Source organism: Botryllus schlosseri, chromosome 3 (assembly GCF_051294905.1).
Source record: "Botryllus schlosseri isolate E-star chromosome 3, Bs_hap1, whole genome shotgun sequence".
NCBI classification, from domain to species: Eukaryota; Metazoa; Chordata; class Ascidiacea; order Stolidobranchia; family Styelidae; genus Botryllus; species Botryllus schlosseri.
The window spans coordinates 28781837-28805088 of record NC_137238.1 but is presented as its reverse complement, the minus strand read 5'-3'; the positions used below and the strand labels follow the sequence as shown (position 1 = coordinate 28805088).

At 41.5% G+C, this 23252-nt stretch overlaps 1 protein-coding gene and 3 long non-coding RNA genes across 6 annotated transcripts; 1 reads left to right on the top strand and 3 right to left on the bottom strand.

Moving 5' to 3' along the window:
* Nucleotides 1-400: 400 nt before the first annotated feature.
* Nucleotides 401-5812, bottom strand: LOC145435085 (uncharacterized). Its single transcript, XR_013913703.1, has 2 exons — nucleotides 4171-5812; nucleotides 401-2790 (listed from the first exon to the last, which is right to left on the bottom strand). It is a non-coding gene; the product is annotated as an uncharacterized LOC145435085 (long non-coding RNA).
* Nucleotides 5813-5814: 2 nt separating this feature from the next.
* Nucleotides 5815-7548, top strand: LOC145435086 (uncharacterized). Its single transcript, XR_013913704.1, has 2 exons — nucleotides 5815-6824; nucleotides 7301-7548. It is a non-coding gene; the product is annotated as an uncharacterized LOC145435086 (long non-coding RNA).
* An 803-nt stretch (nucleotides 7549-8351) lies between these two features.
* Nucleotides 8352-10895, bottom strand: LOC145435079 (uncharacterized). 3 transcript variants are annotated; one of them, XR_013913696.1, is made up of 3 exons: nucleotides 10353-10895; nucleotides 9983-10178; nucleotides 8352-9904 (listed from the first exon to the last, which is right to left on the bottom strand). It is a non-coding gene; the product is annotated as an uncharacterized LOC145435079 (long non-coding RNA). The 3 variants fall into 3 exon arrangements; XR_013913695.1 differs by lacking the exon at nucleotides 10353-10895 and having other exon boundaries at nucleotides 9970-10344; XR_013913694.1 differs by lacking the exon at nucleotides 10353-10895 and having other exon boundaries at nucleotides 9983-10344.
* A 5343-nt stretch (nucleotides 10896-16238) lies between these two features.
* On the bottom strand, nucleotides 16239-18929 carry LOC145436317 (uncharacterized). Its single transcript, XM_080313676.1, has one exon. The coding sequence runs from the start codon at nucleotides 18512-18514 to the stop codon at nucleotides 17885-17887; it is 630 nt and encodes a 209-aa protein (XP_080169802.1). The 5' UTR covers nucleotides 18515-18929; the 3' UTR covers nucleotides 16239-17884.
* Nucleotides 18930-23252: the final 4323 nt, after the last annotated feature.

The following is a 23252-nucleotide window of genomic DNA, read 5'->3' as shown; positions in this document are numbered from 1 at the left end:
AGGCGCCGGTGGCTCCAGATTGTCGTGATAGCAAGGCGTTTCTGGGCCATAAGAAGGATTCCCATGTGCGTCAGGATGGTACGGTGTAATACCGTCCCTGATATGAAGTTCTGACTATTCAGTCCGTCCTTCTTCATCATACGTTATACAGGAGTTCTTAAAGTATGGGTCGCGAAGGGTATAATTTCCGACCGGGTCGAATCAAGAATTCCGGCTTAAGTGTTGGAGGTTTATCTTGGCCCCTCCTTGCACACCTGATTCGCGCGTACGGTGTCTTAAAAAGCCTAGATGTGGACCGTGCAGATACCCAATTATAATAAAGGCACCGAACTGGTGTAAATGACCGTTGTAGTCGACAAGCACCGTGAATAACACAACACACACACAAAGAAAACAGGTGTAAAATAATCAATGTAATCGAAAGACAATGATTACTGAAGCAAAAGTAACAACAGCAACAAATTCTACTCGATTCCTATAAGCGTGGAGATTTCAGTCGAACCGCGATGCGTCTTCTCGTGGTCCATTTACAATTCGGTATTTTTTTCGCAAGTCCTCCAGAACCGCAGGTAGGTCAATATTGTCAGTTACGGTCATTTCAGAACGCCTGGCATCCATAGTAACCGCCACATCGTTATTATCCTGACGTTCACGTATTCCGTCACGGGTTCGATACCACATGTCTTCTTTTATGAGACTGCATAGGCTAAACATCCACTTGCCCGATATGATCACCTGGGCAATGTTTTGAAAGAAAGCTATGATTAGCAGCACGATCATAATGATATATACTGCTTCAGTCGTTCCTTGCTGGCCTATTGCGACGCCGTTAAGAACCAGAAATGCAGCTGTTACAATTGCTGCTATAAAACCGGACGCGATACCTATAATACCCATACAGAGGGCACAAGTATAACAGTCCATCCAACATATATTCAAGGTCATGTGTATCATTAACAATCCATTCAACAGTACTTGCACCCCGACGTAAGATACACCGTAATAGAGAGCACCAGCTTCCTTCAACATCGTGAAGGTGCAGCATAAAATTGCAATTCCGATGAGCAATTCAGCTATTCCGAGCAGTAAGACTTTCCATTCGCACACGACGTCCATATCCCAAGTTTCAGATCACGGCTTGTGCTACAAAACTACCTATTTTGCTAATTCAATCACTATTCAAGAACGAAACATAATTGTCATTACCTATGGAAGCCTCTTACCAGTCTGGAAAATTACTCGGGGTGCAACACGCGCGCATAAATATTAACTGGAGTAGGCGATAACGCTATTTCTTCGCGGTAAGACATCGAGGCCGATATATCAGACTGGCTCTAATTGTGACCATAGGCGTAATCTTGATAAAGATTTGCAAAGGGTGGCATGAATTTAGTAACCATAACATGACTTCACGATCCCTTGCTACGAATTAAACATCATATCGTCACAATGCCCTAGTCCAGTGTTTCTCAAACTTTTTCCGAAAGCCTACAAGAAATTTTCTTATCTTTCTCTCCGTACACCAGATAGCTACAGAATGACTTATATTATTCAAATCTACCCGTATTTATTAGTCATTACCTTTTTATTTTACCACGACAACACCAATCAATTGTAGGAAAACAACATAGATAGATTAAAATGAATCGTCTGCAGAAGTTAGTCTATCCACAGAATAACATTAAACGTCGGGGATCATGTCGACGCTAAATTAAAGGATTACTGCTTTTAAACGTAATGGCCATCAGGGTCCAAGAAAATTGCCCACACTCTCACGTTGAAGCATGGATCTCGATTTTCAATTTCTGCATAGTTCCAACCAAGGTGCTGTCTTTACAAGCTGGGCTGCATGGCTACCTTAAATATATTTCATATCAAGATCAACATCCGTCATTTTTTTCAGGAAATCACACATATCCACCGAGGACGCTCAAGCGTCCTCCTATTCGTCCCACTTTATAACTTTAACTCAGACAGTAAGGCCACTGGACATGCCCGACTAAAAAAGGTCATAAATGACGCGAAATGTGGAATATGGACGTTCGAGCGGGTCTTAGGGGAGAGAGACTGGAACATGACTTTTTTTTCTTTTTATTGAATACAAAATTATTTCCTGTAAAAGTTTTTAAATCATCCGCCTTCTTGTTGGATAATTTAACTTTTCCAATTTTCCGGAACCCAAAATATGGTAACCCACAAACCACGCACTGTGGCAAACATTATCCTCCATTGTCAATTTTGATGATTCCATGGTTCATGCATTGCGTAATATACGTTCGTTGCGACATGACAAAATACATCCTGATTCCTGTACTGTACTGGATGATGGATTAGTTAGTTTGGCCCAGTATCCTAGTAAGCTAGTCGCATCAGTGGCATGGCTTTTCTTGTTGAGAATCTGCAGTGACGGAGTAATACTAACGTAACGTCAAATTATTGCAGAGATGTAGCAGTGTTCAATCGTGTACTGTATATTTACATGTTGAATTTCGCAAATTATGCTGAATAAGCACAATAAAAAACCGCCACTCATCGCGTTCCACTCTCAACGCTCTCGCATACCAAAGTTTCAGAGCTAGAGTGTCCCAATCGATACTTCGTTTCATTGAACGACAATGTCGCCCGCGGCTACGCCACTAATTGTTACAAACCCCAAATTCGACTATTGGACATATTTGCTCAACATAATTCATCCCACTAAATATCCTGCGAGTAAGGTATACCTACATGCGTGCAACACCCAATCTCCGTTATCTGATAGTACTCTGACGCAATGATACGTAGCTATAGCTATACACAGGGTTGCCATCGACATAGACCCGAAAATAAGGACAGTCGAAAAATTAGATTAGCATATAAAAACGTTTTTGAACTTACTTTGTATTTATACAAGCCGTGGTATATCACATTCCATACTTTTCGCCAGAAACAATCTGCTCCAGCAACTCCTTGTTATTAGGAAGTGCTTCATGGATCTCACGAGAGCTCAGGTCTAAGTTTACCTTTACTCGGGGGCGAAACAGCACTTCGTCAGCCCCCCCCCCAAAAAAAAATAAAAATAAAATAAAAAACGCTGGTCGTGCCCCCACCCACATAGGGTGATAAACCAAACTTCTCCACCTCGTTGTTATTAGAGGCGTCAACCAAGATGAAAAAAGGCTGTGGCCTACACCATGTTTAGACAAAATCATTTTTGAGCGTATGGAGCAAGAACTCGAGTAATAATGCTTGTAGTCTTGGTCCTGGCCGAATAAAACTTATTTGCGATGTTGGAATCGGGGAATATTGTTTGAAACAATTGCGATGTACAATCGTTGGTGGAATGATTGCTGGTGTTTGACAGTATGGAATGCCCAGATACCCTCTGCAGCAGCTGCCTCGTCGTCTGTGGTCGTTGGTGCCGATCGACTTGTTGAAAAATTATTCATCGACTGGCTCAAATTAATCATTATGACACACTTCTTGTGTTTTTGGGTATCAATGTGAGTTGAAATAGCGGTCTTTCCTATGGCCTCCAGGTTGATGTCACAATTGCAAATATTGCTATGTGCGAAACACTCGCCCTTCAAACTTCGTTAGATATCTTTGAATTCTCTCTCATAATCGTCATGAAAAACGTTTTTACGCCTGTTCATTTTTACTAATCAGATTTAGCCTTATTAGTAGCTAAAGCTATGTGCGCAAGTGTAACATGATTTAGAAAAATTTATCAATGATTAATAGCTTTACTACTTATTAACCAATGTGTCGACTTCACTGCGCCTTTTTTCACTACGCAATAAATGCTTCCTTTCCCAGAGCTGCAGCTTATTCTGCTGTAGACCAAACAGCAAGAGCCTGGTACTGCTGTTTACTGCTAAAATGACGTCCGCCGTGGTAGCTTATTGGTACTCATGGCCCGAGCTATCTCACCACTTAGAAGTCTAATCTTATGGGGTGTACGTCACGAGAGTTCCTTTCCTTTATGATGTCATAAAATCTCGACACAAATCAAATACCAGATGAAAACGATCGAAGTTCTGTAGTGGCTTAAAATAAGACGAAATAAGGACGCAAGTCGAAAATAAGGACATTTCTTAAAAATAAGGACAGCTGAGTTTTCTAAGACGTGGACCTTCAAAATAAGGACAAATCTTAAAAATAAGGACGGTATGGCAACCCTGGCTATACATGTAGCCACGATGTATGGATTACAAGCATCAAAACTCATTTGTCCAATTATGGACCGCAATACTGTCTCCAAGTATGCTTAAGTCAATCTAAGTTGGGATTTCAAATCTTAATGTAATATAATCGGAGCTAATTACTTGCCAAATACGCTATTTAGCAACCGCATTGAACTCAATAGAATGAGAATTCATGCGGTTGACATTATAGGTAAGTATACAAGAGCGCCGTCCACGCAGTCACGACACGAACAGCAACGATTATATTACGTCACCGGGAGACAGGTTTCGGTCGGTAAGGGAAGTTGAACTTTCTAAAATACATCACGAACATGCGATCCCACAAAGCAGCAATACTAATCAATTTATGATGACCCGGTGTATTATATTAGCACCAGTACTTGGTATATAGCCAATATGCTACATTCATCCAAATATCCCCTCGACCTCTGCCTAATTGCCTATCTATTAGGGATGTTGTGAACCCGTCAAAGGTTCAGGTTCGTGTGAACGCGAAGCATTTTGAAAGGTTGTGTGTAAACGCGAACGTGAACCTATGACGACACGTGACGTCACATTACTGTTGTTTTTTTGGGGTATTCATGGTGTTTGTCGACTGCTATGGTCATTTACACCAGGCCAATATTCTTCATATTTTCCGTAACTGCCGACTTATAGCACGGCCCACCTCTAGGCTTTTGTAAGACACCGCTGACGCGGATGAGGTGGCGAGGAGGAGCCTAGGACGTCACATTACTAGTACCAACCCTACATTTCAGTGAAGTCATATATTTATCTAGGTATACGCGATACTGGGCGACGACTCTGGCCACATATACCACGATGCTGAAGCACAGGCCGACTTCGTAAAGGTCACCAAACGTATCAACTGTAGCAATCAAATGCTATATTAATCCCGTAAAATCAATATCTTTCGTCGCTTTGCCAACAATTTCGACGAGGACTGGCTACGGAATGCATGCTTACGTTTGAACGGTCTAAGCCAGACCGGACAATGTATTCGGCTGCTGACTATTGCTACATTGAGCAGTGTGTAGATCGGGTTTCTATACTTGCTACCGATGTTACGCCATAAACAAGTTATACAATTGCCAACAGCCCAATCGCAATGATTTGTTTTTTTATAATACAATAAACGTATCAAATCAAGATGGATCCCTTAACACCAGCTTGGCGTTTTACTTTAGCCAACGAAGTATTCTTTATATCAATTTCATAGATTGGTTGTTGCATAAGCACAAGTACCAATCGCTAACTACCTACACTACATGTAGTATATTTCGTTCTGAGATGTTGCGTGACTTCGGTTCAAGCTCACAGCAGTCTCACAGTCACTAAATAGTCACACAAAAAAGCTGTATATTTCGAGCAAACTTTTGTAACAAAGCAAGCACAAGGTGCAAGGTGAAAGGTGCATGCTCGTTTAGTGTTGAAGTTTTGATGCTGCCAACGTCATGTACGGAGTGGTCCAAAGTCGAAATGCAAAGAATCTCAACCAAATATGTTATAATAACGAGAAGAATTGTAACATATGAAAAAGGTTTACAGTCCGGAACCTAGCAAAAATCGTTTGTTAACGTGAACCTCTAAATTTCTGAGGTTCTCACACAGAACGCGAACGTGATCTCCACACTGTAAAAAATCTGGTAGATTTACGGGGAAATCTCTGTAAATTTTACCACAAATTACCGGTCGCAGCCAATTACTGTGCGTAGCTTGTCATTTTACATTTTGATATGTAATATTACCTTAATATAGCTGTAAAGTAAGTTACCAGAATTTCTTCGCAAAATTACTGACAGTTACTCGTTACTGCAGTTTACCGGGCTATTGGCAAAATTGATTAGCTTCAAAATCGCTGCAGCCAATGTATACGTAGAACTGAATGTTACTGATATATCATTCTATAGAGGTGATTTGACCTGATTGAACCTCGTTTGCGAGACTGGGGTCTGTCATACCGAAATTGTTGGCCCTAGTATCAATTTAAGCTTGTAGGGTACAAGAAATAACTGACGATCGTAGCTAATGTGGTACACCGTAGCCATATTATATTATAAGGCAATGGCTGTATACGGCCAGTCTCGCTGGTTACATTCGTTGTCACGGATAAGGCTGATAAGTTAGAAAATTAGTTCAGGATGTATATTATTGCTCGGGGAAACTAGAAATATCAGCACCGCATGCTCAGCTAACCATTTGTTAATGGCGGACAAGGCGACCTGTAATAGGTTACATTAGGTGACTGCTTTTTCTGAGATTCGTAGTAAACAACCAACGCACAACTGTGACATCACAAGCAGCGTCTGGTTAGGTAAGTACAGTAAGTAGGGAACAACGCATGGAATATACATCAATTTATACGAAATTAGATGAAAAAAGGGACTGTATGCAATGATAAATGTTTCTGTATGGAAAAAACGAACCAGATCAAACATTATAACGTGGCCAGTAAATATTATTGGTGTCATGTGTCAGCGGATGAATACCATTTATTTCGAAATCGTTCGAGTGTCGTCTGGCCAGTGGCCATTAGTGAGATTTGAGCAAAGGGTGGAGCGAAGCTTGTGCTTGAAGAAAGTGAACACGATCGTTGAAGATTCCTAGGAATGCTGAATGGCATACGCATCTTAAAAGGTAATACAGTAGTACATAGTATTTGTTACCGTGAATATCTGACTCTGCACACCAGCCCTCGATGACTTAGATTTCATGATTGATATATTTCATTCGCCGCATTCTCTGTTCTATTTTGGGATATTTGTCGACTTATATAGTGACCACATACTCCGCTGCGGAGGACTTGAAACTGTTGGCTTGCTAATGTCATTTTCGGGCCATAGTATAGATATGTTTTCATCCACTGCTGGATTTGTTTGCCACACATGCCACCTTAAATTAGGAACCTTTTGCTTCAATACAGAGATAAAGTCATGAATCTCTGCTATGTCATGTAAAAGGCGGAGCCTTCATCACACAATGTGCCAGTACCGGTACTTCAAAACATGTTATATTTTTGTTAGCCTATTTGTCTTAGTCTTTATAATGTCATGTCCACTGTCCAGGTTAGGAACTTTGCTTTATATAGCTACTTACGCACGAATTCTTTTTAGTGGAACTTCAAGATACTACTTACACAGAAGGAATGAGAACGAGAAAAAGAAACAATTGGAAGTTTGGCCGGTGGTGAAATTAATTCACGTTTTCTTGAGACCACTCGTGTTACTGCATGTCTCCTAAAGAAGAATTAGACCTCCAGCAGCAATATTTTTCCATCGATAACCACTTCATCGTGATATCATGAATGAATATACAGTTTATTCCAATGTCGTTTTGTGGATGTGAAGAAAATGTTGCGATATTTTTGCATCGGGTTGCTTTGCGATAGGTATGGATGTACGTGAATTTACAAGCTGGTATGTAATCCTGATTTACAGGAACAGCATGTAGGTAGGTAGGCGGTAAAATGACAGTCTCGATCGCAAATGTACAGGAGAACATGTAGATTATATATACCGGAGGTGACTGTAACATTACAGTCTGGCGTGTAAAGTGAGATTACCGGACGAGTGTAAGTTAAATTTACATTGACTAACGGTAATGTTAGATTACCACGAAATGTCTGGCTACCGTGCTTCCAAACATTTCGCGGTAAATCGAGGTTTTTATTTTTTACAGTGCACGTTCACACCATCCCTAGTATATATTCAATTTTCTGCGAACCAACGGCTCGAAAACGCATAACTTACATTACGGGAAATTTTTGCTGCCGAAGGGAAGATCGAAATGTAATTCAGACGGTTTGATCATTAGTTTAACTTTCATCGCACACACGGGGTCAAGAGTTGCCAACGACATTGATACGTTCTACTTAACGTTACAAATACATGTCACGCGTTAAATCTGTCATTTCATCTGACATTATATTGAAGTGGTGGACTTACATACCCCGGAATAAGATTCTTAGTTCGTATTAAGGAATAACCAGATGATATGTAATGTTGGACATTCGAAGCGTCGTGATCTACGATATACAAGCATATGTTGTGACTACACCATGGGCCAGCAACTCCAGGTAGGGATGCCGACTGTGGCATGGGAGGTAACATTCCGTGTTTGTTTGATATTCATGGTGTTATTCAAGTACATTTTACACCAGGCGGATATTTTTTATATTTTTATTGTCAAAAAGCCGTAACCCTCAACCTCAAATCGCCAAGGAATGTCAAATTAGCTTTTGTTACGTACATTGACAGCGCAGAGACAGGTGAGGAACAAATGTCGCCACAATCAAAGTAACTATAGAATGGTTCAAGGCGTTAGCTACATTTTACCTCTGAAGTGAACAAAAATATATATCCGTTACCAAAACTCGTTTCTATTCGATTCATATGATTATAGTCAGTAACCCAGAAACAATGAATTACTTCCACACAGAAGACTCCGCGCGCAGTTTACAGCCATACTTGCACGTGGGATTGGTAGCCCCGATTTGTCGCATAAAATATCAATAAGCGGCAAAACATTTCAGTAGAAACGTAGAGAGACACGAGATACAAAACTAAAGTTCTATACAATAACCAGCATAAGCGCATCACCTGGATAAGTAATATTGTACTGTTGAAAGGAACGCAATATATTAATGTCCCTCGCGTAGACCGAAATCTCAACTTTGAACATTTATAATTGCATTATGAAAGTAGAAAATATTAGCTATGAATCATATTAAGTGCCCGTAGTTAGATGAATCACCGTAACTTCTCCGAAGCTTGCTTACGACTAGGATCAGTTTGTTAACGTTTAAAGCTCATGCGGGCCATCTGTTCAAGTAGTCCCCGTGGAAACCTCTTTCGCTGTACCTACCGCGATGGCTGGGCTCCTATCTGCGATGATACTGCAACATATACATATTGATCCAGCCCTCGTTGCAGAGCCGCCACGATGTGGTGTCTCTACTCTCTGCGTTGTCAGTGCACCACCGGGTACAGCTTATTGAAGGTTTGGAATTCCGCCTATTTGTTGCGAGCGAAAATCCTGCCGGATGTAGATAACAGGTCATGGATAAAGCTTCCGCCCACAACCACCAGCACAGCAAAATGCCAACTGAATAATCGATATTATAAAGCCACCAAATAGTAGTAGAGTTATCATCGAGTGAAGAATGCATTGGGCCATAATCCGATACCATGACGCCGCTGCAGCAAAGCTCGACAGCGCAACGCCGATTCCAGCAAGTATTATTGCGAGTATGGTTAGCAAGATGTCGGCGTGGTTCCTGCGGGTGGACACATTCGCTCTTGCATTAATCTTAAGAAGTCCATTCCCGATCAGGAAAAGTCCGCACCATATTCCTTGCGCCGTGAACGTAAACGGTGACCACGCATCCATAAAGATTGTCGCGATGCCAAACACCAAGGACATTCCGCCCATCACGCTTTCCACGATTGCCAGCCAAAAAAGCGTCCTCGAGTATTTGAGTTGTGTTAGTCGCGTGTCATCTTGTATTTGTCGCACCGTTGGCTGAGCGGTGTGATGTTGTGTGGAGGATGAGCAGCCGTCTCCGAGGCTTTCGCAATTTCCGGATGTTGTCACATGAGCCGAGCGATATATGTTTGCGAGCTGCAACATGTTGCAAATTTATCCGTAAATGTTTACCAGTAGCTGCGAAAACAATTGGATTCCCCGTGTGTCGTTCGTATATCGATGTTCAAAATAGCCTGCAATGGCAATAGCATCACGGTCGATATATAATCGATAGTTACTGCAATAAAATATCACACACCAGTTACACCTACCCACGTGTCGGACGTTCATCCAGGATCCTCCTCGTCATCTCATCCGTGTAAGATGTGTTCGAAAAAGCCTAGAAGTGGGCCGTGTTGCAAGTCGGCAGCTGCGGAATCAAAATTAAGGAATATCGGCCTGGTGTCAATGACCATTGTAGTCTTCAAACACCATGAATACCACAAACAACATCCAGTTACAACCGCGCTGAAAAAACATGCTTGCAATAATTAATCCGGCTATCACCTAAATCTGTTGACGATAGGTTCTGCTGATTGCATTCCTTCACTTAAGGATAAAATATCTTTACCATACACTGCGTACAGTACAATCGTATATTTACGAACATGTTACCCAACGAACCGGACAAAACCAGCTTACCCTTCAACGTATAGCGTGCAGAGCTGGCCCATATACGAAAGTCAGATCGCCGTTCGAAATAATCTCAATGCATTCGTAACGCTGGTAATCTTAATGCTTTTGCGGCATTAAATGCGCGGTGACACGTATCCTATATTGTCAATATGAACTACAGTGCTGTAGTTTCGATGTCTCGCATATGCAAAAATTTTTGGGCTTGTATTGATCTAGTATTCTGTATCCATAAATAGGACATTTTGTGGTTACTGTAGGAATCGAGCTACAGTCAAGTTGATACTCGACTGTCGACTCGTAATCGAATCCCTGCTGTCAACAACATCATACATCACTCAGTTCCACGTCTCCTTTCAGCATTCCCTTTTCAATATCGTACTGTACTTATTTTAACACTATAAGGTCGAGTAAAACTGCTTGTAACAATTATGCGACTATTTGCAATATTCTATATTGCCGGTATCAGACAGATATATATTATAGAGTAGAAACTAATGCAATGGTTCGCAACTTTTTTAAATGTCGAGGTTAATCTCCAACTTGAAATGCAGCGTGGCTTACCTCTACATTTGATAATCTGCTTACTGATGAAACAAGGTCTGTGCGGTTCCTCCGTCCTACATTCACGGCTTATTTGGGAATCTGATTATTAGGAAATAAAAAGATGAACCCTCGGTACTTACAGCTAAACCGCCTGTCTATCATCCTTACTATAATGTATGAATCGCAATCATGACAGTAGCTATTTTGATTGAATCGGTATTATGAGTGCATCGCCAACATGCATCGATATTTTGAATGCTTCGGTTTTATGACATTCGCTTTATGTCACTGGGCGATAGGAATGGCTCGCTATTTTGAGTGACTCGCTGTTTGGCAACTCGCTAGCTAGTCCAGATATCATAATCGACGAGACTGCACCTGATAGTTCACTTGTAGCAGTCACACTAATTACCAGTGATGGCTTCATTGGGCCATGATTACATTGTACTGGCTATTTCACAGCTTACGGCTGGTGATGTTTTAATTCAAGCTATAAAATAATACGAATGCTTCGGTTTTATGACATTCGCTTTATGTCACTGGGCGATAGGAATGGCTCGCTATTTTGAGTGACTCGCTGTTTGGCAACTCGCTAGCTAGTCCAGATATCATAATCGACGAGACTGCACCTGATAGTTCACTTGTAGCAGTCACACTAATTACCAGTGATGGCTTCATTGGGCCATGATTACATTGTACTGGCTATTTCACAGCTTACGGCTGGTGATGTTTTAATTCAAGCTATAAAATAATACGACATTGACACGAGCTAGCTGTTATCACTCCCGACAATCATCCCGTTCATCTCCGAGCAGCTTATAGACGTATGAACCGCAGCGTTCAAAATAACACCCTGCGGGCATACGGAGTCAAGTTGTGTGAAGACAATTAAAGAGCAATGTATGTTCGTTTCAAGTCAGAATACCAATTACCAACTTGAAGTAGTCTAAATCATGCGAACTCTAACACTCATACTGACTGATGCTATACGACAATTGCCGCGTGAATTCATGTGTATGTTAGTCGCGTGTCATCTCGTATCTGTCGCGCCGTTGGCTGAGCGGTGTGATGTTGTGTGGAGGACGAGCCGTCTCCGAGGCTTTCGCATTTTCCGGACATGATCCGAACGACATCTGTTTGCGAGTTCCATGCACTCGATCATGATGATGACCAAGGAATGAAGGTCTCTAAACACTTTCCGGAATCAAGCGCACGTTGATCTCATACGAGATTTGAGGTAAGGAGTTGGGACCAGGGAACGCGACACTCTCATATTATTAACCGATACGGCGATACAGTTACGTTTCTGTCAATGAACGTTCATGTCAATGATTTGTTATTTTTAATATAACTTTCAGGGCTAGACTCATTGCAGTAGAATTCATTGACTCGAACACTTAGAAGGCCCCTTATCAGGAATTAACGGCTCAATACGAAGCATTTCACGTACAACGAGATTCAAACGGAAGCATTTTTGGCTAAGTATGACGTTACAATGCAATAACAGAAAGGAAAGCCAACTGTACCGGTAGTCGTAACAAGGAAACGAGAGCCAATAATTTAATATTGATGGAAATTTTTGAAATTGTAATATTGCAAAACTAACAGTAAGTGTTTGCTAGTCGCTACGATAACACTTTGGATTCCCCGGTGCCGTTCGTATCGATGTTGAAAATGGTTTGCAAAGGCAATACCAACACTGTCGATATATAGCTCAAGTCAACACATAATTTTAGGCAAACAAAGTAAGAATGGTTTGGGGGTTTTGAAAGGGCATTGATTCCTAACATGGCCTCATATTTTTTCAAATTGGCTCTAGTTTTGAAGATAACCCATGGGGCTATTTTGACCAAATTCTCATATCTTCTCTGTATGGGCTGGATAAAAATTTGGATAAGTCGTACCATCAAGTTCTGAAATGCAATTTAATTTTCAATTCTACACACTGAAGACTGTTTTAAATTGAAATACAGCAGCAGCATTATATTTAGGGGTATTCGATTTATCATAGTTGGAGACGGATATCATGCGCAGCAATGAACTCCAATCATATATGTAAGTAGGCTATTTACCTAGAAGCCCAACTAACGTTGCATTCATTAAATCAGGGCCGGATATAGGAAAATTAAGTACTTCGCGGGCCGGATTGCTGAATCGATACATTATTCGCCTATTTATCCACATATACAAGGAATAAATCGTATTTAATGAATGCATTTTAACGACAGCAATGTCACAATCTCGCCGATAATGACGAAAACAATGTGAATCTGAGAACAGCATTGTTATACACTCTGCTTCTCCCTGATCAATTAACACACGGTGCAAGTCTTAAATAAAATTTCAAGGCGTTCTATAAGCCCGGTACCCCAACTTTACCAAGATATCAATTCATTAGGGTTGAGTGCATGGTAAATGCCGATAATGCAAGTCTTCTCGCTTCGATGAACTTACGCGTAAGCTCTACTCTCGCACGCTGCGCACACACGTATATAATAACACACTGTCACTAAAATTTGACGTTTAGTGGGGAATCTCGGCGGACTGGGGCCGCGGGCCACAATATCATGTAAGACGGGAAACTGTCCGCGGGTTCGGCTAGACTCGTCAAAAGTTAGAGGGAACATTGGCGAGACGTAGGCTACAGTGTCATGTATGGAGTTACATTGTACAAGTCGAAAATGGTAAGGGGAACCGCGTCTTTTGTCTCCCGGTTACGCCTATGATGACAGCCTACTGACAATCGAAACGAAAATAGTTTCAAATATGTAATAACCGGAAGTTATTGCTGAAGTAACCTAGTATTACTGCAGGGTCATACGTCGCATGCGGTTCAAAGGGCGTGCATTAAACTCGAACTTAAGTGCGTTTGATGTAGATTTACGATTTACTGTCTTCGGCAGGTATAGTATTATTGTAACATAAAAATAGTCATAATTGCTATTTATTATCAATTGTCAACTTCCCGCGGAAGTACACAGCAGTTCGGCAGCGAATCGTATAGGATTGAGTATTTAGAGCACCGCATAAATCTTTGAAGTGTCGGTCTAAGTATGTCCGGTCTTGAAATCATTGTAGGCTACATAATTTAAGAGTCGCAATAATTCTTTCCCTCGTTGAATTGAATGTTCAGACATCGCAACTTCAGTAAGTACAAAACATATGCACAGCTTGAAGAATAAAAATTCTTTTTCCACTTCTCTTTAGTCCCCCATCAAACAGTTCCCTCAACATAGTGAAACTACAACCTCAATCACGCAAACTGAGTTCCTGGATGCGGGATTGGATCATTGTGTTGCGCGGCGTGTGTGGAATGCTGAGCGGCAGTAATATGTACGCAAGAGTTATGCCGGGCATAAGCGCCATAACTACCGCACCATAAACCCTTCCTATCGGGGTAGCTCGAAGGAGGTCCAACATTATTACGTTAGTCGTTTGTTGGAGGAGATTCATTCATCAGGAAATCTTCTTTTTGCGATTTTTTGTCGCTGGAGGTCTAGACTTTAACAATAATAGCAATAAAAAATGCGGATACTTTAAAGAAAGAAGGCATATCCGCGTCGATGATTTCTACGCATTGAGCAGGACTATGACTCTAGGCTAGGAGGCGGGCCACAGACCATTTTGAAACCACAAATGGTCCACGGCCAAGAAAGGGGTGAGAGCCCCTGGCGTATGCAGTGAGGTCGGTGATGAAGCGCCCAGATAAACCTCCGGCACATAGGAGCTGGCCCGAACCGGGATTGGAACCCACCTCCATTGGCGTCGCGACTGTAGTGCTTAACCAACTTCGCCGCTCGCTTCCCCAAGTCATACGATGTGAAGTATGTAAAAGTTCTGAATAGATTGCACAGGTGGTCAGGAACGAAAGAATGTATGTAGTTTTTCGATTTGTTTGTTTGAACTTTATCTGTGAGACTGTCGTCCAAACTGAGCAAAATAGCCCCACGCCACGGTAGCAGAACCTATTGGTATTGTAGTGTCGTTAGTGCACTTAGCGATTTCGGATATCGAAACATACATGTCTAAAAGCTTTTGCGAATACTCGATCAAAATTTCTTTTTTAAGCTCCTCACTTGATTTCTTTTTACAGCCTCATATTTTTCTTCAACCTAAAATATTTTGAACATGTCTTATACATCACTTCGACTTCAATCTGAGTTATCGACGTCAACGGCATAACTGGTAATACCACATAAATTGCAATGACACCATCTGTCATATTCATACCGTTCTTCGAATTTCATCCCCGTTTGGTTGCCCGAAACAATATGTTGTTACTTCGAAAGTACTAGAACTGGGCCGGGCATACATACGGCCCGCTACGGGATTTTGTCTGGCCCGCCGACAGATCGCGCTCATAAGTGATGATGTGGGCCGCGTCGCCGTCTACAGGCATTTAGGTGCAATCATTTTGGACAATGAACATCATTAGCAAAACAAAGCGACGTTCCAGTACAACTGATATTCACCGCTTAGGCGTAGCCAGGGGTAAAAGGGGCCATGCCATTCCCAAATGTTTCGAGAATATTCGTAATATCTATGAATAGCACAATATTTTTGGGCAGATGGATTCAGACTAAAAAATTTCGCGCGCTTTTCGCGATTTCGTGTTTCTATACGTCCATATCTTGATTGTGAGAATAAAGTATCATAGATGCACTAAAATATAGCCCGAGTCCGTGCATGGGGTAGCAAAAGTTTCCAACGAAGTAATTAATAAGAATGAACCCACCCGAAGTGAATAATCTGCGACAAGCCCATGAATATATATTCTTATAGCATGACCAATGTTCAAAATTATAAGAACGTGTCGTAAATTTTCGAAGAAAGCACTTGCTCATACACGCACTAATATCATTAATCAAATTCATTTATTTATTCAACAAATTACCGCGCCTGGCGTGACTAGAAGCCACATACACAATGATTTCATATCACCAATTTAGGCCCGTGAATCGGTCTCCCAATACCGGGTATAGTTCGCAACTGCAAGAATGTGTTCGTCTCTGAATTGTATATACAAAGGGTGGTGCACGGTAGGATGGATGGATCTGTGGCGAGTTCCCACGTGGGAGATAGCCTGAACTCATAAAAAATTCAGAAATCCAGCCCGCCTTATCTTCATGTTCCCTTATCCGGCCCGCCGGACGGAGAAGTTGCCCGTCCCTGTACTAGATTAATGCGCATTATGAACGTTATAAACAACAGCTTGAGCAATATGCCAGTTAGAGCGCTAGGTTCCTTTTTTGACCTGTAACACAATATCTAGTCGCTCGATGGCCCTATAGTCTGGTCACCTTACTGAGCAAAAATCTGAAATTATTACCTGGAAATATCACACAGAAGTACATTACTTATCCGTATAATTCAAAGCAGGTAAATAATAAAAGTCCATCAAAAGAAAAATGTCAGACGGAAATTCATGTATATATATATATATCCGTTAGGTAGAGCTTGTATCAAAGTGTTTAGCCAGCAAAAGATCTGCTCTTTTCGGCTGAAGACATAGGACCAGAAATCATTGTGCGATTTTTGATCCGTCGGTACCACATCTCCCTATAGGCGGTATTCGTTCCGGGCCAAGCAAGTAAGTGCGATTTAATCAAGGCTAAGGCCAAGGATCCGTTAGCTCCGTGTAGCAACGAATGGTTTGTTACATAATAGCAAAATTGCCTCACTGCAGTTACAACAGCGGACAGCCATTGTCTGCCAACGCCTTTGCTGAGAGAATAGTAAAGCATAGTATAATGGTGGAGCTTCCGACTAATTGCTTGGTAGGTCGTGGGTCAATCACGTCGTGGTCAAGTCGAAGAAGTGCCCAATAAAGCCGGTACCTGTTGCTACCCTGCTTTACGAGCGGTGTTCGGAGGATGGGTTGATTAAAGACTTAAGATAACTGACTGGGCCATTTCTGAGCCTTCGCTATCCAGCGGCATATGTATATCTAGCACGCAAGGTATATGCGTATGCACAGATCATGTGTATAGGTATCATGACTCGGTGCGCATGCCGTCAACACGTCAAGGAAGTATTGTGTGCTTACGTATATATGATACAATCACCTTGCTATTTGACAAGCTCTGGTGATTTTACAAAAAAGTACACGGTTTTTGGACGCTTTTAAACCATTATCAACTACAAGCCTTTACACAGGCACACGTTTATACTCTTTTATCGGATTAACAACAGCGGCTTCAGCCCGCAATTAGGCTTATGGATACATATACCCATTCAAGTACACCTTATCGGAGATCAAATTGGACCGGCGATTTTTCAGCTGATTTCAAGCGTTTCTGATGTTGCAATGGTGAACAGTAAAAAGTTTCTAGTAATTTCACAAAATTCCTACTCAGTGTGATTACACACGATATGCATGACATGATTCTGAGGTAATCTACCAATGGTTTCGAGCTTGGCAACCCGCTAAGGCATCGGAACAACATTCGTTGTGAATGAAGTAACAATTTACATCAAATCGCATGATTTCGCTCAATATGTAAATCTGCGCAGATAAACCCGATCAGCTATCAGGCCAAACTTCGACGTACGCGATAATTACTGAAGCACAGCATTAAATCAATAATCTACTTTTCTGTAGATAAGTGAAAAAATACCCTGAAACTTCAGCATTCGATAACTTGAGCGTGCTCCATAATCGTGGAATGATATCTGTTAATATCGCAAAATTACTTCTTGAAATAATTCGGTGTTTGGGATTGGACGTTTAAATGGCAGGGATTATCGGAGGGTGATATATAGGTCATCCAGTCAAAATACTCAGTAACTAAAAATTACATAGAATGATAGATGTGTGATTTCGTACATTTTTCAATATTCTGAAAATTACATTATAACCATCAAATAAAGAGAGCGGTCAAGCCACTTAATCGTGCTCTAACACAGGGGCATAAACATAGGGAACGGTACGCAAATGGAATATCCTGATGTGCATCAATGCAGCGATCGTTCAGTCTTGCTAGGGTTAAAATCGGTTACGCCATCGAGACAGGCATTTTGTCCGCAGCCTGTCCGGACGCCGGAGGTGCGCCCATTGCGTTTTGCTGTTGGGCGTAACCAGTTTGCTGCTGTGCGTAACCAGTTTGTTGCGGTACGCTCGCTGGACCAGGCTCGTACCGCACGCCGCCACAGCATAACGCTGCGTGTGCGATGCTCAAGACCATCAGAGCCACATTCAACAACGCCATCATGGCGTGCACCGCTGCCAAACTTGCGAAGATTCCTGAATATTGGGACGATCTCGATGCAGATAGTGCCATCGCAGCAAAGGAAATGATTGCGCAAATGATGCCCATGATCATGTTCCCGAGGTACGTCGTTTTGATCGGTCGTATCGGCAGACGGACGCCCAAAATACCGGTTGTGATTGCGACCGCTGCGCACCAAATGAACGGTGAATAGGTGAAGTAGTTTACTGTGATGGAGCTGTAGTATCTTGAGTACTCTTTGAAGACTAACGCTATCGATACGATGCCAACAACAAACACTAACGATCCCAATACCAGCTCGACGATTCCAAGTTTACGAATTTTGCCTGCGTGTCTGACAAGAGGCTCTCCGGGTTGGGTTGCTGCATTGTTCTGTGCTTGCGGATTGGCAGACATTTTCGGTGACGGTGCGGTTTGCGGCGGAATAAATTAGAAGATTTACAAATCAGTATATGAGCTGGAAATAGGGAAATGCATATTAGGTTCTGGTGACTTATTCCCATAAACACACCGACTATCATCTATGATGCTTAAGAACGGAACGCTGCATGCGAAGTAGACAATTCAGTATAACAGTTTTCGTTTCATTCTATAAATTGGAGCTCCATGTCTCTTAGTCACCGATTTTCTATAAGGCATCTCAGGATCGTGTCCCCGACAATTGTAACATTCTCGCAAAGCGAAGTGAAACAAGTGTATACGAAAAATAAATAATTATATTTGATGAGTTGCCTAACTGGAATTATTTTCTTTGTGGACGCTAAAATCCACACTGACATGACATTATATTGATTGACGCGAAATAATCGACGCGAAGCCTAATACTCGACCCAGAAAAGAATCACTCGGGAAACAAAACAAAAAACTAATTACTTTGTTGATACGATGATAGGCATCAACGCACCATGAAATTGAAAGCCGGAATTGAATAGAACGAATCCAGAACACACTTTACTTAGGCTGAAGTGTCCAGATACAATTAGTAAATGTACGTTTCAAAACGATTCAACTCCACTGCGAGAAAGCGGTCTCGAGTCGCTAACAATAAAGCAATGCCAAACTGAGCATCTACTTCAGATTAAATTCATATCTCATGCACGTCATATCAGTGGTGATATCACCTGGATTATAGACGCACCAATCAGAGAAGGCCACGTCGCCCTATAGGACGCCAATTGCCACATCATCAAGTGCCACATCATCCACCCATTGCCACATCATCTGATACGTCATCTGTCACACCTGTGCCACATCATCAAGCGCCACGCCTATAAGACGCCCATTGCCACATCATCGTCACGTCGTCCCAATTGTCACACCTATATGACGCCCATTGCCACATCAAAATTGGCCTTGGCTAGAATTGAACCTGGGCTTGTTTGAGTGTAATTTCACAGCGCCCACCACTATACTATCACGCAGACTAGGCGTACTGAGCTGCTTTGAGAATATGAGCACCGATTCTCTCTTGAATTCTGAGACTTGATAATACCTTGCTCTAGAGCAGAGGTCTCAAACACGCGGCCCGCCAGAGCATTTTGTGCGACCCGCGACGACATTTTTGATTTTTATTAATTTGACAATATATAAATGTCACATATTTTTTTTCAGGTTCATCATCATTCATCAAACTTCACTATCACATCAATTGCAAACGCTACCATGCAGTGGAAGATTCACTATTTCGCCACATTTTCACTTCATGATGATAAAACCTGACCCTTAGACGATTCGTGACTGAAATTTGTGAGTGGGATTTGGACGCGACCTTTCTTAAAATTACTCGAACTCGGGCTGACTCGATGGAAAAATGACTCGAGTGGACTCGGAATAATGAATTTGTTAGAACCATGGACGCAGCAAACTAATCGCGTGTCATGGAAATAAATAAATCAGAAGGTCGCAGTTTGGTATTTCGCTAACCAAGCAAGTAGTTATGTCAACCAGTGGCAATCTATTAGTTACATCTTAGGTCGCTTAGTCGCTGAACCATGTTATTAAGGCCGCGTCAAGGTACCGAATAGCCTACCTTAGTGGTACGCTCCGAAGATGGCTCGTTCGGCGTTCCGACATTTCTATTACTAAGACGCATTCATTATTATATTGATGTTATATTTATATATTTTTCCGCTCCTATTTTCGAAGATATTTGACCATGAGATTAATAGCCTACTTATCAGGAGTATACCCGAATCTTGGATTGGAATTACACTGCCCAACCCAAAAATGTTGTGATATCAGATCAGTCTCTATTATCACTCTGTTAAATTCGAAATAGAAATAGGCGATAACCTTAATGATGACAACATACATTTATCCGCTCATATTGTGTCTATATTTTATAATTAATATATATCAAGTACAACAAGAATTCTATTCAAATAGTTATAAATGTGATGATATTTTTCCTGCCAGGCCTAAATTGATACAAGAGTAAATCACATTTTGACGATGTGTGTTTATTGTCAGCCTGCTGGATCTGCTCACTTTCAATAGGACAATTCCATCCCGTCAAATAAGGCCTACTTGGAAAGACATAAAATGCCCTTATATATGCTGCGGCCCGCGGCGTCGTCAAAACTGGAAAACTGGCCCGCGAGGACATTTGAGTTTGAGACCTCTGCTTAGAGCAGGGCTGGCCAACATTTTCAGCCAAAGGGCCACATTCGATTGACGAACTTTTGCGCGGGCCACTATCCGCGCACAGCGCGAAAAAATTTTGAAGTTCATAGTTCAATAATATTGTCACTTGACTATACTGCGGGCCTGCTGTATATCGTTGGGCTAAGTTTGCGAGGGCTGGGCTATTCGGCGCATGGACATATCGATATCGAAAGCTGCGACCAACACGCGTCAATCATTTCGTGCCTATAGGTTTCATAGTCGACGGTCTTACTGCGAGCGCAAACGCAAGGTCGCATATGTTGAACGACACTTTGTCTCATAATCGCGAATATAGTTACACTCAATCTGATACATTGGGTGTTCTTCAATTTGCACAAAAGGGCAACAATTTTAAAAACAAAAAATCGAGTGACAACATATTGCGCTAAGCTTGTAGAAATTTTTTACCTTCGATAAATCTATCGCAAATTATTCTGCTTTATTGTTGTGTACGAAGATATAGGCTACCAATATGTGAATGGTTGATGGATCTGTTAATGAGTCGAAACTGATATTTTAGTCATCACATCTCAAGTGTTGCGGCCAGACTAATCAAATTTTTGGATGGCCTTGCAAGTTCACAATCTGTGCAATCCATTTTTGATGATATTAGAAATTTCGGAAATTACCTCGCGGGCCACTCAAAACCTTCTCGCGGGCCACATGTGGCCCGCGGGCCACGGGTTGGCCGGCTCTGGCTTAGAGTAATGACATATAAATGTATGTCTATGTAAGACTATGTTCGCGCCGGCTATAGCGATCGTGTCATCATTAATTACTCAATGATTTTGTGGAATTCTCCGAATGCAACTTGTCTAGTTATCACAACCATGAATGCTCACATTCCAACAAAAGCTTGAGACGTGTATATGTGCCGCGAATATTGCCGAATACGATTCCAAGAAGTTGAGGCGTAGACATGTGCCACGAATATTATTACAGAATTACAGTATTGCAGGCGATCCCTGTTATCGTCCAACCATGAAATGTAATAGACAACATCCAAACCTATTACCCGCAAGCAGATCTCATTCGATCTGGCTTCATTCGATCAAAGGCAACCGCTGCCAAGCTGTGGCAACTTATACCGCTAATACAGCTGTGATACAGATGTGATACACCGGATTGCCGGAGTATATGATAATATACAACATTGTGTATTTCACGCGATATTTGGATACAAATATGACTTCCTATTGCAATGGTCACGAGTCTATATAAGCGCATGTTAGCTGACTCGAGACGAAACTCTTTTGCTAAACCTACTGTTCTCAATGTCTAAATATATTCGTATGTCTTGTGTAATATCTGCGACTTAAGAAGATCTCACCAGGATACAGGATTCCAGGTTAAGTAGTCAGCCAGCTTCACCTATTATACTTTGGTTAGCTATACTTCTACTACCAGGAACATTAGGCCTAACACTATATCGTTGCAATATGACGAAAGTATATGCATAATATGCACCATTTCTGTAAACACAGAGAATACAATACTCTTTACATCGCCTAGAACAAGGTGGGTTACTGATTCCATAGGCAACTCCTAGTCGCTTCCACATCTTCCTTTATTTCATTGTATCGCAATTTTTGTGTATTGAACTGATAAAATTGCTAATAAACCAATGATGATGATGATGATGATGATGATGATGATGTCAGTTCTAGATCGTTTTAAAGATTATTTGGTATTTTTGGACGATGTCTATTTCATTGCACTTTGTGAAAATAATGTGGGTTGATCCCCATTTCACAGAAATGTCGTTTCCACCAGCGTGCGTGGCTTTGTACGATGGCTTGTATACTCGAATCATTAGAATTAATACTCGAATCATTGTGCCAAGCCCTAATGTGCAGCTAACAAGTGAAATTTCGCTGTCGACATCTCTAACTGCTATGGGGGAATGGGGATATTTGCGGTCATTCGTGGTACAGCTGTTCCGTCGGCTGCTGGATCAATAATAATCATAGCATTCATCTATCAATGTTTCAAGTCCGGGTAAGTCATCTGTTCGAAAAGTCGCCATGCAGTCATGCAATATTACGATAGCGAGTTTTACCGAAACATAGTGCCTTTCCATATTTAAGCACAAGAAATAAACCGCTGCTTATATTACTGACAACTAAGGCAATAGCAAGGACATGTCAAAAAAGTCAAAATTAGATCAAAATTGTAGCGTTAGGTCAAAAATTTCAAAATTGTAAACAAAGTTAAATTATTTTTACAACCTGCACTTCGGAGATTTTGCACTGTCGGAGAACTTATCATTTGAAAATTTACAACTTGCAGCCTACTTTATAGGCCTACCGTTGGAGACGCCCATTGTCTGCTCATTGTGAATCATAAACATTTAAATAAAACAATTATGTTGACGTGGCGTTATGCTCAACCTACCGCACTATCCTAACTGAAGCAAGACTGCGTGGCCACTGCATGGTTCTTATATCAAGAAGCGCATTATGAAAAAATT

Coding starts and splice junctions, on each gene's coding strand:
- LOC145436317 (XM_080313676.1), bottom strand. CDS start 18,514: ATGTCTGCCAATCCGCAAGCACAGAACAATGCAGCAACCCAACCCGGA.